The sequence below is a fragment of the Leucoraja erinacea genome, chromosome 23 (genome assembly GCF_028641065.1).
Source record: "Leucoraja erinacea ecotype New England chromosome 23, Leri_hhj_1, whole genome shotgun sequence".
Taxonomy (NCBI): Eukaryota; Metazoa; Chordata; class Chondrichthyes; order Rajiformes; family Rajidae; genus Leucoraja; species Leucoraja erinaceus.
Genome location: NC_073399.1, coordinates 15,326,323 through 15,342,535, shown reverse-complemented (window position 1 = coordinate 15,342,535; position 16,213 = coordinate 15,326,323). Strand labels below are relative to the sequence as shown.

Genomic DNA, 16,213 nt, shown 5'->3' with positions numbered 1-16,213 from the left:
GGAATGATATAATGTCCCAATTACACCTTAAGAAAGTTTCTTTTTAAGTAAAGGTGTCAATAATAATCCTAAAACACCATTTATTTATATTTGAAGCAGAGATCCTATACCTGACAAGAGGAAATTGCACTAGGACCACTGTATGAGCATTAGATTTCTTTCTCAAAGGGCTTTTAGAATACATCAATTCAACAGAGAAACTGTGTTGATCAGGAGAATCAGACATTCATGATGATGCGTCCAATGCTATAGAAATTAATAGAGACCGACTATTACATTGTTTAAAAAGTATTTTTTAAGACGTTTTGTAAGCAATCTAATCAATGTGATGCCAGTAAGTAAAAGAATCACTTCTCCCTGACACTTCCCTAAGGGACACGAATATAACTGAAGCCTTGTTCTGATTCCCACCCAGATGCTGAAGTGATTTGTTCTTTTCACTGTTAATGCTCTCAGCCTGTGACGTTTATTCTGTGAATAGTGCAAGTGCTTGTTTTAGCAAGTGCTTTTGTACGTGAGGTGTGTGGCGTACGTGCGTACGGCTTGGTGACTTGTAAAGTGAGGCTCTTCAAATATGCAAGCAGCAATTTGTGTCTGGCACAACAGTGCTGGAATCGTGCCCTACAGATAGCAAGGTGACTACTCATTGTACAAATAATGTATTGATTGATACAAGGGCTAAAGAATTTGTATTACAGGTGTGTGTGTGTGTGTGTGCGTGTGCATCTGTGTTTTATAAATTTCAAAGTTATAGACTGGAATAATCCATGCTAAAGGTTAATTTTATTAATATATTAACAACAACAAAAATCACTATTCCATTTAAACCCTTCGGTTTGGATCCCATATGAAATGTTATATTTCAGACATGCTAGTGAGGAATATTTTATTTCTTGCAATTACTTCACCTGATAATGACATTTTAGATTTAATCAGAAATCAGCAAAAACAAAAATCGAGCTATCCTTTGGGATGATTACCCGAATATTAAATATTCGCCCAATTATCCAGTTAAAACTTTGCAAGCGAAACTTCTGCTCTTTCCTTGCTAATGATACCTGGACCAATGGGAGTGTTCTGCCAGACATAAGAAAGTATCGTTTGTCCCTCGTTAAGCTGTGTTTTATGGTAGACAGCCCAGGCGGTATAACCTTAACTTTGTTGCAGACGAGTGCTCACTTTCTGGACTTGGCTGGGCAGGTGTTCTGTTTTACTGTTGTACCGTTAGCAGAGTGCTTTAGCTGTTGCGTTTATTACGGCCCTTTGACCAGATGCTGGAAATCTTTCAGTAGCATTGCCGGCCATTCTGAGCATATATGGGGGTAACTGATTGTCACTGGCAAGTTAAACACAAAGAGCTACTGTAAGAATTGGAGTGTGGAATCTGGTGAAGATCTGCTCCTTTTGGTTACTTGAAATTAAATCCTTTCTGGGACATATTTGGGAAACAAAGGGGAATTTCTTTTGATGGTTTGGCTTTTAAATGGGGCTAGAAGCTGCAACACTATAATCTTTGACAAGTATTCTTTGCAAATTCCCACTTATAGAGCCTTACAGCGTGGGGACAGACTCTTTGGCCCAACATACCCACACCAGCCAACAGTCCCATCTACACTAGTCCCACCTCCCTGCGTTTGGTCCATATACCTCTAAACCTATCCTATCCGTGTACATGTCTAAATGTTTCTTAAACATAGTACCTGCCTCAACGACCTCCTCCGGCAGCTCGTTCCATCCGCCCTCCACCCTTTGTGTGGAAAAAGTTACCCCTCGGGCACCTATCTTTTCGCCATCACCTTAAACCAATGCCCTCTGGTTCTTGATTCCCCAACTCTGGGCAAAAGACTGTGTGTCTACCCGATCTGTTCCTCTCATGATTTTGTACACCTCTATAAGATCATCCAAGGAATAGTCTTAGCCTTCTCAACCTCTCCCTATAGCTCAGGCCCTCGAGTCATGGCAACATCCTCGTAAACACAAAGAGCTACTCACAATTGTGATACGACAAACAATTTGTCCCTGATTCTTTTCAAACCTTACGCTCTATGCTGGCTCCTGGATTTATTATTAAAGTTGCTTTAAACTTACTGCCCCGCTACATAAATTTTCCCTCGATCTCTTGCAGCCCACTATATCTTGTGAAGAGTTTGTCAATGTGTTAACTATAAAACGAAATACTGCACAATACCAGTATGAGGAATAGGTTATTAGCAAGGGTGCTCAACAGATCTAATTTTGTTCAATCAAGTGAGGAAATAGTTTACTTTCTACTTCCCAGGAGCATTGTAATTACACTGAAGATTGAATGTTGTGAGGAGGTTGCATACAACTGCATGTGGAGATTTGTGCCACATCAGGTAAATTAGGTTATAGCTATTTTAATGACTAATGCTGCCTGTATCAAATTCTGGCCCGAAGGGTGTAATGAATCACTCTGTTGTCGTACTTTGTATAAAGAGTCCATTTAATAAGTATTTATTACCTAAATTATTGTACTTTATGATCTGTAGATAAATATGTATTCACAACTGCCATGAAAATTAACTGTATCAGTTTCCATTGGATGCATCATTAATTTATTTCTGTATATACTGTATGTTTGTTGAGATACAGCTTACTTTATTTTGTATATGACCAATAAACACCTTTTAAAGTGATCCAACCGAATGTAATGGAGGTTGTGTCTTTTGCACTTACACAAGCGTGATGATCTTTCTGGAGTGTAAATCTTCTAACCTGGCAGCCCAGAGTAGTTTAATGTTCTCATTAAACACATTGAGTAACAAGCAAAACCAATTGGTGAGCTGAAGAACACAGGGACAAATTACTGCAAGAACCCTCAAGCCCTTTGAGCTTTTCATAAGAGCATGGTTGAAGTCTACGTCAATTTTGCTTTCTTGGCATATACACCTTATCCTCCGATTACCTCATCCCAAAAAGGTCTTGAATTCACCTGGCAACTGAGCATTCATTGTTGCTGGTGAATAGAATTGCAAATGTTCACAATCATCTGAATGAAGAAATGTCTCTATCCCACTTTAAAGGTCCAACTCTTGTGTAGGTTCTTGTGTATCCAGTTCGAAGAAATAGTTTCTACACATTAATCATCTAATTCCCCCTACCCAAGAATGTTAGGATTGTTCTATAGTCAGAAAATATAAGACTCCTTCTAATTGATCACTCCCTATGACAGACCCCATCTAGTGTATCTTTCATTATTGTCTGTCCTTCTACAAGGAGACTGATTGTGCTTTGGATTTGATCTTGCCAAAACCCCATATGGGTGGCCCAGTGCCAATTTGAAGAACAGCACCTCATATTTCGCTTTGGTAGATTACACCCCAGCGGTTACTGACTTCTCTAATTTCAAGTAACCCTAGCTTTTCATCTCCATCCCTCCCCATTCCTAGTTCCCCGACTGGTTTGACTGTCCCCTTGATTAAATGTATGCTTCGGTGTCAGCTTCTCCATTTAACAATGATCTATTCTACATTTTCTTTGACCTTTCATCACCTTTGATGCCTCATTTACACACCTTACACTTCCTTATCTCTGTATCTCCCTTTCCCCTGAATCTCAGTCTGAAGAAGGGTTTCAACCCGAAACGTCACCCATTCCATCTCTCCAGAGATGCTGCCTGTCCCGCTGAGTAACTCCAGCATTTTGTGTCTATCCCCACATAGTTCATCAGGATTTCCTTACTCTCGACCTGTTGTCCCCTTGCAATGAAAAACTGATGTACCTGCACATTGCATCCCCAATTCATCACTTGCCTTTAAAAATGTTGTCCTTCCTATGGCTGATTATTTTCTACAATCCCAATCACATAAATGATCCAATGTTTGATAGATATCATCATTTATTGATAGATAGATGATCTATCAAATTGATAGATTGAATTGGATCTTTAGCTCACCTTTAGAGGGTATTCTCCCCACCTAACCTTGGAATAAAATAAACATTCTTGTCATATTTCAGAGTGTTCGGAATTAAATTTAAATAACAGGATTCCAAATGATATATCTGGATTATTACCCAAGTCACATACATTTTGCATAATTATGGCCAACATAGATTGGAAAGGTTTGGAGGGATATGGGCCAAATGCGGGCAGATGAGACTATCTTGGACGGTAAGATGCTGCCTTGCCGATTACAATAATCGAGTAAAGGGTTACAAAGTAATAGAGTATCATCGTGTTAGTAATAGAGAGAAAGAACTGCAGATGCTGGTTGCAAGGCATTGCAGTAACTCGGCAGGTTAGGCAGCATCTCTGGAGAACATGGTTAGGTGACGTTTCGTGGTCGAGGCCTTCGGACTCGTGGTCTGGAACTGGGCCTGATGTTCAGGTGAGCTGGTGGCTGGGGGACAGGCGAGGATCGGCGGAGTCATTGGTCACGGGCGGCCAGAATGCAGGTAAGGGTTGAAGGTGGAGGCAGCAGTAGACATGGGCCATAGGTGGCGTGAACAGACCGGCCTGACTGGGAAAGCCGGTAGGTCTGTCGGCTATAACCAAAATCCATTATAACGAGGTTACTAAATGGAGTATAAAACAATATATTAAAATGGGCTATTATTTACATAAGAATAGAAGTGGGCTGGGGTAACAGGGAGCCCCTGAACCAGTGACTGATTTTATCGTTGAAGTTAGATGATAGTGGAATTGTTTAGTTTGCATCAGTGTTTGAGATAATGTGCCGTTTGATTTAGCACTGGGTATTCCCCAAAATCAACATGGCTCCGGAGCAACAAATTGTGGACTCTTACATTGGCGAGACCAAACTTAGACAGGGCGATTGTTGTGCTGAACACCTTCGCTCGGTCTGCCTGGACCTACCTGATCTCCCGGTTGCTTAACACTTTAATTCCCTTTCCCATTTCCACACTGTCCTGGGTCTCCTCCATTGTCAGGGTGAGGCCAAAAGCAAATTGGAGGAACAGCTTCTCATATTTCACTTGGGCAGCTTACAACCCAGCCATATGAATATTGTTTTCTCTAACTTCAAGTAACCCTTGCATCCCCCCCCACTCTCTCCATCCCTCCCCCACCCAAGTCGTATCAGGTTCAAAGTTGTCTTGTTGAATTTCATTGGATTAGGATTAGGAGGCAGAGATCAGCCATGATTGAATGTCGGAGTAGACTTCATGGGCCGAAAGGCCTAATTCTACTCCTATAACTTGTGAACTTGTGTAACTCATTTTCACCTAGCTCACAGCTAACAATGGCCTGTTTCCTTTATCATTGTTATATTTTTTGCATATCATTTGTTCTATATCTCGCATTTCCCTTTCCCCTGACTCTCAGTCTGAAGAAGGGTCTCGACCCGAAACGTCACCTATTTCTTTTCTCCGGAGATGCTGTCTGACCAACCGAGTTACTCCAGCTTTTTGTGTCTATTTTTGGTTTAACCCAGCATCTACACAAATCCCTAGAAATGTTACTTTTATACTTTAGGGTTGTTCCATGACATTATGACGGGTTGACTACCACAGTTTTCATTTTCCTCGAAAGACATGGGAACACAATGTTTCCACAAAAGCTGGAAACATTCGCTTCGATAAATAAAGCTGTTGTCTTTGTCTTTTTTTATCACTGGACTTCAAAGTAATCCATTGTTTTAATGTGTAAATGTTATTAAATACATCTTAAGTCTAATGCATGATTTTCTATATGTTTATTTTTCAATAATGCCATAGATATAGAGATCCATCATCTGCGGTTTTGGCCATTTTGTTTCTCATGCTACTCCAGCTTTAACGTAAGAAAAAAGAACAGCTTTTCTAAACTGGCTGAACCCTCGTCAGCATCTGTCGATCCTGAACCCCCACTTGTGGTATCGGGGCCTGATTTGCCATTTTAACAGGAGGTCTGAGTGAAGTATAATCACACTCGGCAGTGCCCTCTAGAGGCAGGAGCCAAGGCCAACCAGCTAAACTTCAAAGGTAGATGCAAAATGCTAGAGTAACTCAACGGGACAGGCGGCATCTCTGGAGAGAAGGAATGGGTGACGTTTCGGGTCGAGACCCTTCTTCAAACTTGACCCGAATCTTCACCCATTCCTTCTCTCCAGAGATGCTGCCTGTCCTGCTGAGTTAGTCCAGCATTTTGTGTCTATCTTTGACGTAAACCAGCATCTGCAATACCTTCCCACAAGGTAAACTTCAAATTGTTTTTTGTTTCCTCGTAACCTTGGAGGCACTAGTGCCCTGAAAATACTCTGCCGTTGGTTGGGATAGATCTTATACCTTTAACAGCAGAGCTACAGATGAATAAGGCACCTGTGCATAAAATGGGAGAACTCATAACACATTAGGACTAGGAATGCTTTGCTGTAACACGTGACAAGGCACAGTGCAATTCTTTGCTTGCATACACAATGTATACAAATTAAACATCAAACAAATTACACATTAAAAGTGCAGAACAAACGTCACTGTCTATATTGACTCTCCATTAGAAGAGAACATCTCTAAATCTCCACGATGCATCCTTTTGTGAGGTTGAGGAAACAAACCAGCATTATGCATGTAATCAATTACACTTGACATAATCACATACATTAAATGGCTTTCTGTTTAGTGAAGGGTTTTTTAAGTAATGATTAACTGGAGAGAATTTCAATGCTGTTGGGCAGTTTAGTTAAACTCAATATTCACAGAACAAGACACCCTTTGTTTTCAATGCTGCAGTGCATTTGGAACAGGTTTCAGATAAAACTATATTTGTTTGTCATGAAATGAGTACTATTTCACGTGAATAGAACATTTGGAGTGTATTTGCTGAGGACAATGGGAAAGTGCTGATGGGGAGCTGGGTCTTTGATTGCACTTTCTGCCGACTATCTGCATGGTTTTAGCGAATTGCTCTTCCTTCTTAGTGGTCCTTTGTGCATCCACAAGGGTCGATTTTCTTTTTGAACCCGTGCCGCAGTATTTTCAGGCTCATGTTAGGGAGGTGAAACTTTATTTCTATCGATGGATTTCAAAGTGTTTTTGAGGCTTTGTGGATTCTAAATCACTGTTCCATCAATTTCTGCAGCTTTTCCTGTTCCTGTTTCTAACACAATGTACTTGCTGCTGATGGAATACCAAGGAGAACGTACAAAACAAGGAATTTCAGATGCTGGTTCGCAAACACCTACGCAAAGTGCTGGAGCTACTCAGCAGGCCAGGCAGCATCTCTGGAGAACATGGTTAGGTGACATTTTGGGTGGGGAATTTCAGATTGACTTGTAGGGGAGGTGGGGAAGAAAGTTGGAAGAGAGGAGGGGCGGGACAAAGTATGGTATTTAATAAGTGAAGGGACTCTGATAGGTAGAATGGGTTTTATGAACTGGTGAACTGGAAATTGTGGACGGACACCTTTACCAAAATAAAGGCAGCTTCCTTTTATCCAGGCATGATATCAGGATAAAAACACAAGGCAGTGTGTGTGAAACTTCACTAACCTTGGTTCTTAGAGTGAATTATTAAATTGGGGGTAGACACAAAATGCTGGAGTAACTCAGCAGGGCAAGCAGCATCTCTGGAGAGAAGGAATGGGTGATGTTTCGGGTTGAGATCCTTCTTCAGCATCACCCATTCCTTCTCTCCAAAGACGCTGCCTGTCTCACTGAGTTACTCCAGCATTTTATGTCTATCTTCGGTGTAAACCAGCATCTGCAGTTCCTTCCTACACATTAAATTGGAGGTTTTTATTGTTCAGGGTTTCAGGGTTTGGTCTTTTGTGTTCTCGTAGTTTTTAATTATTTTCAACTATTATTTCTTACCCCCCCCCCCCCCCCCCCCCCCCCCCCCCCCCCCCCCCCCCAACCCCTCATGATGAAATCTCACTCTCCTCAGTTCAAGGTTCCCCATGTTAACTGCAAACCGGTTAGAATTCCTACTGCAATTTTCCCAGACGTTTGTGCCATTTTTTCTTCAGGGTTTTGTACAATGTTACAGAGAGAATCCTTTGTTTGCCAGCAGAAATCAATGGGATCCCGTCATTGTATTGTGCAATTTAATGGATAGTGTGTTCAATGTCCAACTAAAACTGCCTGCTTCAGAACTCCGTATTATTATCACTTAAGTTGCAATCCATCTAGGATCCCAATGGATTTGCAGATTGCTATTCATTTGGTATGGAGGATGGATTTCTGGTATTTCTGTAATTTTGTACCAGATATTAGCCTTTAGAAAGCAACGTGAGCCCTTGATATGGACCAAAGTACTTCAGTTCCTTGCTAAAAATTAGACAATTGAACATTAAGGATGTAATGCTGAGACTGTATAAGGCTCCAGCCAGGCCACATTTGGAATATAGTGAACAGTTTTTGGCCCTATATCAGAGAAAGGATGTGCTGGCATTGGAGAGCGCCCAGAGTACATTTACAATAATGATCCTAGGGATGTTTGGCTGGTTCTGGGCTTGTACGCGCTGGAGTTTAGAAGGATGAGGGGGGTAATCTCATTGAAGCCCACCAAATAAAGAAAGATCCAGATAGAGTGGATGTGGAGAGGGTGTTTCCAGTAGTGGAAAAGTCTAGGACCAGATGACACTTTAATTCAGAATAGAAGGATATCCCTTTAGAATAGAGATGAGGAGGAATTTCTTTAGCCAGAGGGTGGTGAAACGGTGGAATTCATCATCACATGTGGAGACCGCGTCATTGGGTATTGATAGGTTCTTGATTAGAAAGGGCATCAAAGGTAATGGAGAGAAAGCAGGAGAGTGGGATTGAGAGGGAAAGATTGAATGGCAGAGCAGACTCAATGGGCCGAATAGCCTAATTCTGCTCCTCTGCTTAATTTAGTTTAGAGATACAGCATGGAAACAGGCCCCTCAACCCACTGAGTCCACACTGACAAGGTATCATCCATACCACTAGTTCTATCCTACACAATAGGGAACATTTACAAAGCCAATGACCCTCCAAACCTGTATGTCTTTGGAATGTGGGAGGTAAACGCAGCAAACCCACGTGATCACAGGAAATTTTTCAGGGAGAACGTACAGACTCCGTACAGGTAGCACCAATAGTCGGGTTTGAACCCGGGTCTCTGGTGTTGTGAGGCAGCAACTCTATCCCTGCGCCACCAATTAATCTTCTGGTCTGATTAAACTTCATTTTAACATTTTGCCTATATTTTTTTATGGAATTGCGAAGATGTCAAATTTGGACGGATTTTAAATGTATTCTTAGGGTTTTGTCTTTGGAGATGATTGAAAGGTTTTTACAAATACTGGCGAGATCACTCTATTACGCAAGTAAATATCATTTTCAAGATCGCGTTTCTTCTCACTTAAAGCAGATTAGGAGGGTCATAGCAAAACCAATAATGAAACTTAGAATTCTATCCTTCAGCACTCCATGTGAAGATTGTGTGAGCGAACTCTATCACATTCTATGAGCTGCTAAAGCCTGGAATTACATTGTGGGATTCTCATTGGCATACTTATCTCAAATACCTTAAGCTGCTCTTCTTTCTTAACCATAAGGAAGGAATCACGACAAATGACATTTGCGGCATCATTGGGGATGTCGGTGTGCTGTGAAAACAAGCAGGGAAAGGGAATATAAATAATCGATTGACTTAACAATGACTGCTGTTCACACGAGAAAATGCTATTATGCTAAACATTTGCTGTGGTTTCATCTGATTTAATGCAAATTTACGTGGTGCATTAATGTAATCACTGGAATATTTGGAATAGTAATTTATTTAGTTTAGGGATACAGCGCAGAAACAGGCCCTTTAGCGCACCAAGTCCGCACCGACCAGCAATCTCCGCACATTAACACTACCCTACACACACCCGGGACAATATTACAGTTATAACAAGCTGTTATACACTATGCTTAAATGACCCTACTACAAACTTGTACATCTTTCGAATGTGGGAGGAAATCAAATTTCTCTGAGAAACACCAACGCAGGTCACAGGGAGAAGGTACAAACTTCGTACAGACAAGTGCCCGTAGTCAGGATCGAACCTGGGTCTCTGGTGCTGTAAGGCAGCAGGTCTACTGGACTGCCCAGTTGTTTTTATCAATGGGGAACAACATCAGATATGCATTGATTCACAATATGTGTTGCATAATGTGACACTTTTTTTTACTATGACTGGTCACATATAATGTGAGTTTACTTACATTACTATTAAAACACAAAGTACTTGTGCTATAACACCAGGACAAGCACTCAACCAAGAAAACCAAGCCCAAGCCCAAAGCCAAAATAGTAACACAACTGCATACAGACACTTAAGCGATAGGACATTAACTAACTCCATATACAATGGGAAGCTATCTACACGTTAACAAGCATATACAAACTAATTGTGCAGATGCCAGTATATCATTGGAGTTACACAGAATGTAGTTTCACAGTTAGATACTTTAGTAGGTGCAATAAGTTCCAAATTTCATAGGTGAAGCCTCAGATACTTGTTTTACTCATACACTGTATTTAAAATAATATATGAAAGATCCAATCTTAAACGTGTCATGATAAAAAAAAATACTGCTGTAAAATATATTATGTTTAATATTATTTGCTGTGAGCTTTTTAGTACCTCTTAGCTTCAGGTAACTAACTTTGAATAATGCCTTATCTTAACCCCCACGTCTAATGTTTCAGCTGATATATAATCAACCAGAAAATATAATAATTATAGGCCGTTTTATAAACGGTGCCGCCTTTTTCATTAGTTTGGTTCAAAAACAAGTCTCAGCTGCTTTGTTTTTCCATTGCCGATCCCCTGGGAAACCAAAGGTAACCCTGTGCAAACATTAAAATCACAATCCTATTTGCAGATGCATGTAGCTCGGTAAGCATGGTGGTGCATCCTATTTAACATCACCCATCAAGGAGTTATCCATTCAATTTTTTTCAACAAATTAATTCTGAAGATTCACTTAACTCGGCTCTTGACAACTTCACAGCAACAAAACATCCAAATGGCCTTTACTGGGAAGTATGAATTGGAGAGTCAGGAAAACTTTGACCAACTCATGAAAGCTCTGGGTAAGATCATAACTGTAACTCATTAAAAAAAAAAACTGCTTGGATCTGCTTTTGAAGGGGATATAACTCAAGAAATGCAACATGCAATAAGAGGGTTAAAGTCAGTTTACATGTATGTGTCAGTGTGTTCATGTGTATGAAAGAGCTGCAGATGCTGGTTTAAATCGAAGGGAGACATAAAATGCTGGAGCAGCTCAGCGGGTCAGGCAGTATCTCTGGAGAGAAGGAACGGGTGCCGCCTGGGGTCTGAGGAAGGGTCTCGACCCGAGGCGTCTCCCGTTCCTTCTCTCCAGAGATGCTGCCTGACCCGCTGAGTTGCTCCAGCATTTTGTGTCTACCTTGGGTGTCAAACAAGATGATCGATGACAGACTCTTATTAAATTTGATGATTGTGTGTTGTGCTTTATATTTTTTCCAATTGATGTTTTATTACAAGCTGCTGCATTGAGACCTAAAACAAGAAGTGGGGTTTGACATAATTTTACAGGACAGTAACTACTTTGAGATTTTCAGATTTGGTATTAATAGTGGCCACATGAAGGCGTTGATTAGTAGAACATGCTGCTTTTATGCGGGGTAATTAAAAAGATGGGTGTTTGATTTGATAGGACACTGATAACTGGAAGCAATTATCTCGCTAATTAAAATTTAAATGTTTCTACGTGAAAAGTCCAATATGATAAGCCTACGGTCCTTCACTAAATGATCCACTTGAGAACTCAATGTGAAGTAGAGCACATGTTTTTGTTGGCTCATTATTTTGCATTGAGGCACATTAATTGTATTAACATCTTGAAAATGAAATGCAGGATAAGAATACCGATGTTTTTATTTTATTCTTAGAGCATTAGTTCACCAATTAGAATACAATCTCATTTTGTTGTTCAGTCCTCTACAACTAAATTGAACTAATTTCTCTGCCTTTGACGCCTTGGATTTTTAGTTGGGTAATCATCCAACTTCAGAATCTGACCCCCTTTTCCTGCAAAATGGACAAAATGTGAAGTTTTGATTTTTCTACCATGTCGGCAATTTCAAAACGCTAAACTTTAGACCTCTTTCTTCGGTTCTTCAGCTTTTTTGCAGTTTCCACATCAATAAACACATTTTTATTTCTTGGGGATACCTGGTCGGCGTGGACTCGGTGGGCCGTGGGGCCTGTTTCCGTGCAGTATCTCTAAACTCAACTGCTATTGACCAGGGGGAGGTATTAACTTTGAATAATGAACCTGGAGAAAAATGGGGGAACAAGATCATTTTTTAGAGAAGTATGGTATAATATGCATTTCATAGTTTTTAAAACGATTGCCCAAATGACATAAGTGGATGAGACAAAATCTGGAAGGGATTATGGAAACTGTTATGGTGGCTGGCAAATTAAGTGGCACTGGTACACCTGCTTCTCCGCCTTTCTGGAGAAAACAACACATTGTTTTCTTCCCAGCCACAGAGCCCAGGAAGTTGCTGATAATGGGCGTGGAGTAAATAATTGAATTGCGTACTGTAGTTGAATTGATCTTTAAAAATTGCAAAAGATTTAAAGAGGATTGCTGTTGAATTGACCAGCCTGACTTTCCACCATGTAATGTGCATGTAAGTAGCATGCTGTGCAAATTAACAGTTGCGCCAATCAAAGTGCCAACTATCAAGGGTGTGTGGATGTCAGGGGTTATAGGGAGAAGGCAGGAGAATGGGGTTGAGAGGGAAAGATTGATCAGCCACAATTGAATGGCAGAGTAGATTTGATGGGTCGGTCAAGTCAAGTCAAGTCAAGTTTATTCGTCACATACACATACGAGATGCGCAGTGAAATGAAAAGTGGCAATGCTCGCGGACTTTTGTGCAAAAAGACAAACAAACAAACAACCAAACAAACTATAAACACAATCACATATTCTTTTACATTTTAAATATTGTGGGCGGAAGGAAAAACGTTCAGTAAAGTTAGTCCCTGGTGAGATAGGAGTTTACTGTCCGAATGGCCTCTGGGAAGAAACTCCTTCTCAACCTCTCCGTTCTCACAGCATGGCAACGGAGGCATTTGCCTGATCGTTGCAGGGGTGGAAGGGGTCTCCCATGATTTTATTGGCTCTGGAGTTGCACCTCCTGATGTATAGTTCCTGCAGGGGGGTGAGTGAAGTTCCCATAGTGCGTTCGGCTGAATGCACTACTCTCTGCAGAGCCTTCTTGTCCTGGGCAGAGCAATTCCCAAACCAGATGGTAATATTTCCGGACAAGATGCTTTCCACAGCCGATGAGTAGAAGCACTGGAGGATCCTCGGAGACACTCTGAATTTCCTCAATTGCCTGAGGTGGTAAAGGCGCTGCCTTGCCTTACTCACGAGTGCTGAGGCGTGTGATGCCCATGTCATATCCTCAGAGATGTGGACTCCCAGATATTTAAAACAGTTCACCCTATCCACAGTATCCCCATTTATCCTCAATGGAGTGTACGTCCTCGGATGATGTGCCCTCCTAAAGTCCATGATCAGCTCCTTAGTTTTTTTGATGGTCAAGAGGAGGCTGTTATCCTGGCACCAGAGTGCTAGATCAGCCACCTCCTCCCGGTAGGCCTTCTCATCGTTGTCTGAGATCAGGCCCACCACCACAGTGTCATCAGCAAACTTAATTATTGCGTTGGAGCTGAACCTAGCCACACAGTCATGTGTGTACAGGGAGTACAATAGGGGGCTGAGGACGCATCCCTGGGGCGATCCTGTGCTCAGGGTGAGGGACTTCGATGTATTCCCTCCCATCTTGACTACCTGGGGTCTAATTCTACCGAATGGTCTAATTCTACTCCTAGAGAAGTAGAATTAGGAGTAGCTGAAGTATAAACGTATGAACCCATGCTTTGTGTCTACAATGCATCACTTGCACAGTTCTGTGCAGAATGAATGCAAAATATTTTTGTAAAGGCACTGATGGTAAATTTCAACAGGAGTGATGGTGTCTGTGTGAAAACATCCCCGCCCTTGTTACAATGGCCTTCACATCTTCTTTTAAATTCCTCTAGGATTTTCAGTGATGATGCAACCAAACAACAGTGACGTAAATGTCATTGTTACATGTTATGTTTGCTTTAACGTTAATTTATTCTGCATTGGTCAACCACTTTTAAGTAATGTCTTCTCGGTTGTCTGCAACCTAATACACCTCTTGATTAGTAAAGGCATCAAAGGTTATGGGGAAAAGGCAGGAGAATGGGGTTGAGAGGGAAAAATAGATCAGCCATGATTGGGCGGTGGAGTAGACTCGATGGGCTGAATGGCCTAATGCTGCTCCTATGTCGTATGGTCTTATGATTTAGCTGTAAGAAATTGGTGAGCCTCACTCCCTCCCTGCCTTGAAGGGTCTGACCTTACAAGTGAAAACCGATGAGGGCTCTTCAGTGTTCGTGCAAACAGAAAAGCTCCTTCCAGGTTACAGTGAACATCCTTCATTTGGAAGATAGACTCAAAGTGCTGGAGTAACTCAGTGGGTCAGACAGCATCTCTGGAGAAAAAGGATGGGTGATGTTTTGGTTCGGCACCATTCTTCAGGCAATCTGGAGAAGGATCCTGACTTGGAATGTCACCATCCCTTTTCTCCAGCGGTGCTGCCTGACCCGCTGAATTCCTCCAGCACTTTGTGTCCATCTTTGGTATAAACCGGCATCTGCAGTTCCTTCCTACACATCCTTCATTTAGATCTTTATTTGAGTAAGAATAGTTCTCTTCTTCCTCTATATAGTAGTTGAAATATTTGTGCATTTGTGTTTATTTGTTAGGATTCTCAGATGATATCATTAAGAAATATAAAGACATAACCAGCGTCATCGAGTTTGTCCAAAATGGCAATTCCTTTCAATGCATTTACCACTTTGGTAACCGAGTCGTTAAAAACAATTTCACCATTGGACAAGAGTGTGAATTTGTATCATTCACAGGGCACAAGGTCAAGGTAAGAATGTTTACATTTGTTTTACAGAAAATCATTTCTAAAAACAGCATACAGTTTATTGAGCCAGTTCTGTCCAATAATCTTGATGTCTGAGGCTTAATCTTTACAGCGGAAACCCACAGATAAGATTTCTCAAAACAAAATGCAATTTGTTTCCATGAAACTCATTAATAAATGAGTGGAGAGTTGTATATAGTGAACAGTGCCAGACCCACACTAACAGTTTATGGTGTCTTGTGTTCCCAATATATCTGGTTATATCTCTAATCTTCACATCTATTTTTAATTAGTTACAGTTCCCGGTTTCGATTCTTTTGTGAGTTTTATCAGTGAAGTTTATTAATCATGACCTTGGGCTTCAGATCGCAAGTAGAAACATAGAAACATAAAAAATAGGTGCAGGATTAGGCCATTCGGCCCTTCGGGCCAGCAATATGATCATGGCTGATTGTCCAAAATCAGTACCCTGTTCCTGCTTTTACCCCTATATCCCTTGATTCCTGGCCTTTACATAGAACAGCTCATCCACAAAGTTAAATACACTAAAAAAAACCCTGAAGTACGACTGAAATTCTTTGGCTTCAACAGAACAAAAATTTTGGTTTGATATTTCAAGGGAATCAAGTGTTCAATTGTCACATGTATTAACAACGGAACAATGAAATTCTTAAGGCCCTGTCCCACTTTCCCGCGTTAATCACGAACATTCCCGAGTTTTCCCCTTGATTCGAACTCGGAGAATTACGGTATTAGGCGTTCGTAGGTACTCGGGGCTTTTTTTTTAAACTCGCAGACATTTTTCAACATGTTGAAAAAACATCCCGACTTACCTGATGCCCCAAGTTCCTATGGCTGGCATTACGAGCCGCTACGAAACATCCACGGACTCCATCGGGCTCCTACGAGCTCGCTACCGACGTTATCCGACATTCCCCGAGTTCGAATCGGGAGAGTTTGAGAGTAACTCGGGAAAGTGGGACAGGGCCTTTACTTGTAGCAGTATGACAGGCCTGTAAGCACAATACTCATTGACAACACGTATTAAACAAAATAATTAAATTAGCTTAATAGAATCTTGCTTTTTGGGGATGTGCGGGGACAAATGCTCATTCTTTATACAAACTATTAAATATAGCCTCTTACGATGAAGAGTCCCGATCTGAAATGTCACCTGCTCCTTTTCTCCAGGGATGCTGCCTAACCTGTTGAGTTACTCCAGCATTTTGTGTCTATCTTCAGTGTAAACCGGCATCTGCAGTTC

General features: G+C 41.2%; 1 protein-coding gene across 1 annotated transcript in view; it reads left to right on the top strand.

The window, feature by feature from the left end:
* The first annotated feature begins 9,931 nt into the window (after nt 1–9,931).
* The window catches only part of LOC129708272 (fatty acid-binding protein 1, liver-like), a 14,587-nt gene continuing 8,305 nt past the window's right edge, over nt 9,932–16,213 (top strand). The window contains exons 1-2 of the mRNA XM_055653924.1: nt 9,932–11,010; nt 14,780–14,952. Coding sequence (XP_055509899.1) covers nt 10,944–11,010; nt 14,780–14,952 — 240 coding nt within the window. The 5' untranslated portion in view covers nt 9,932–10,943. The remainder of the gene's footprint in view (nt 11,011–14,779; nt 14,953–16,213) is intronic.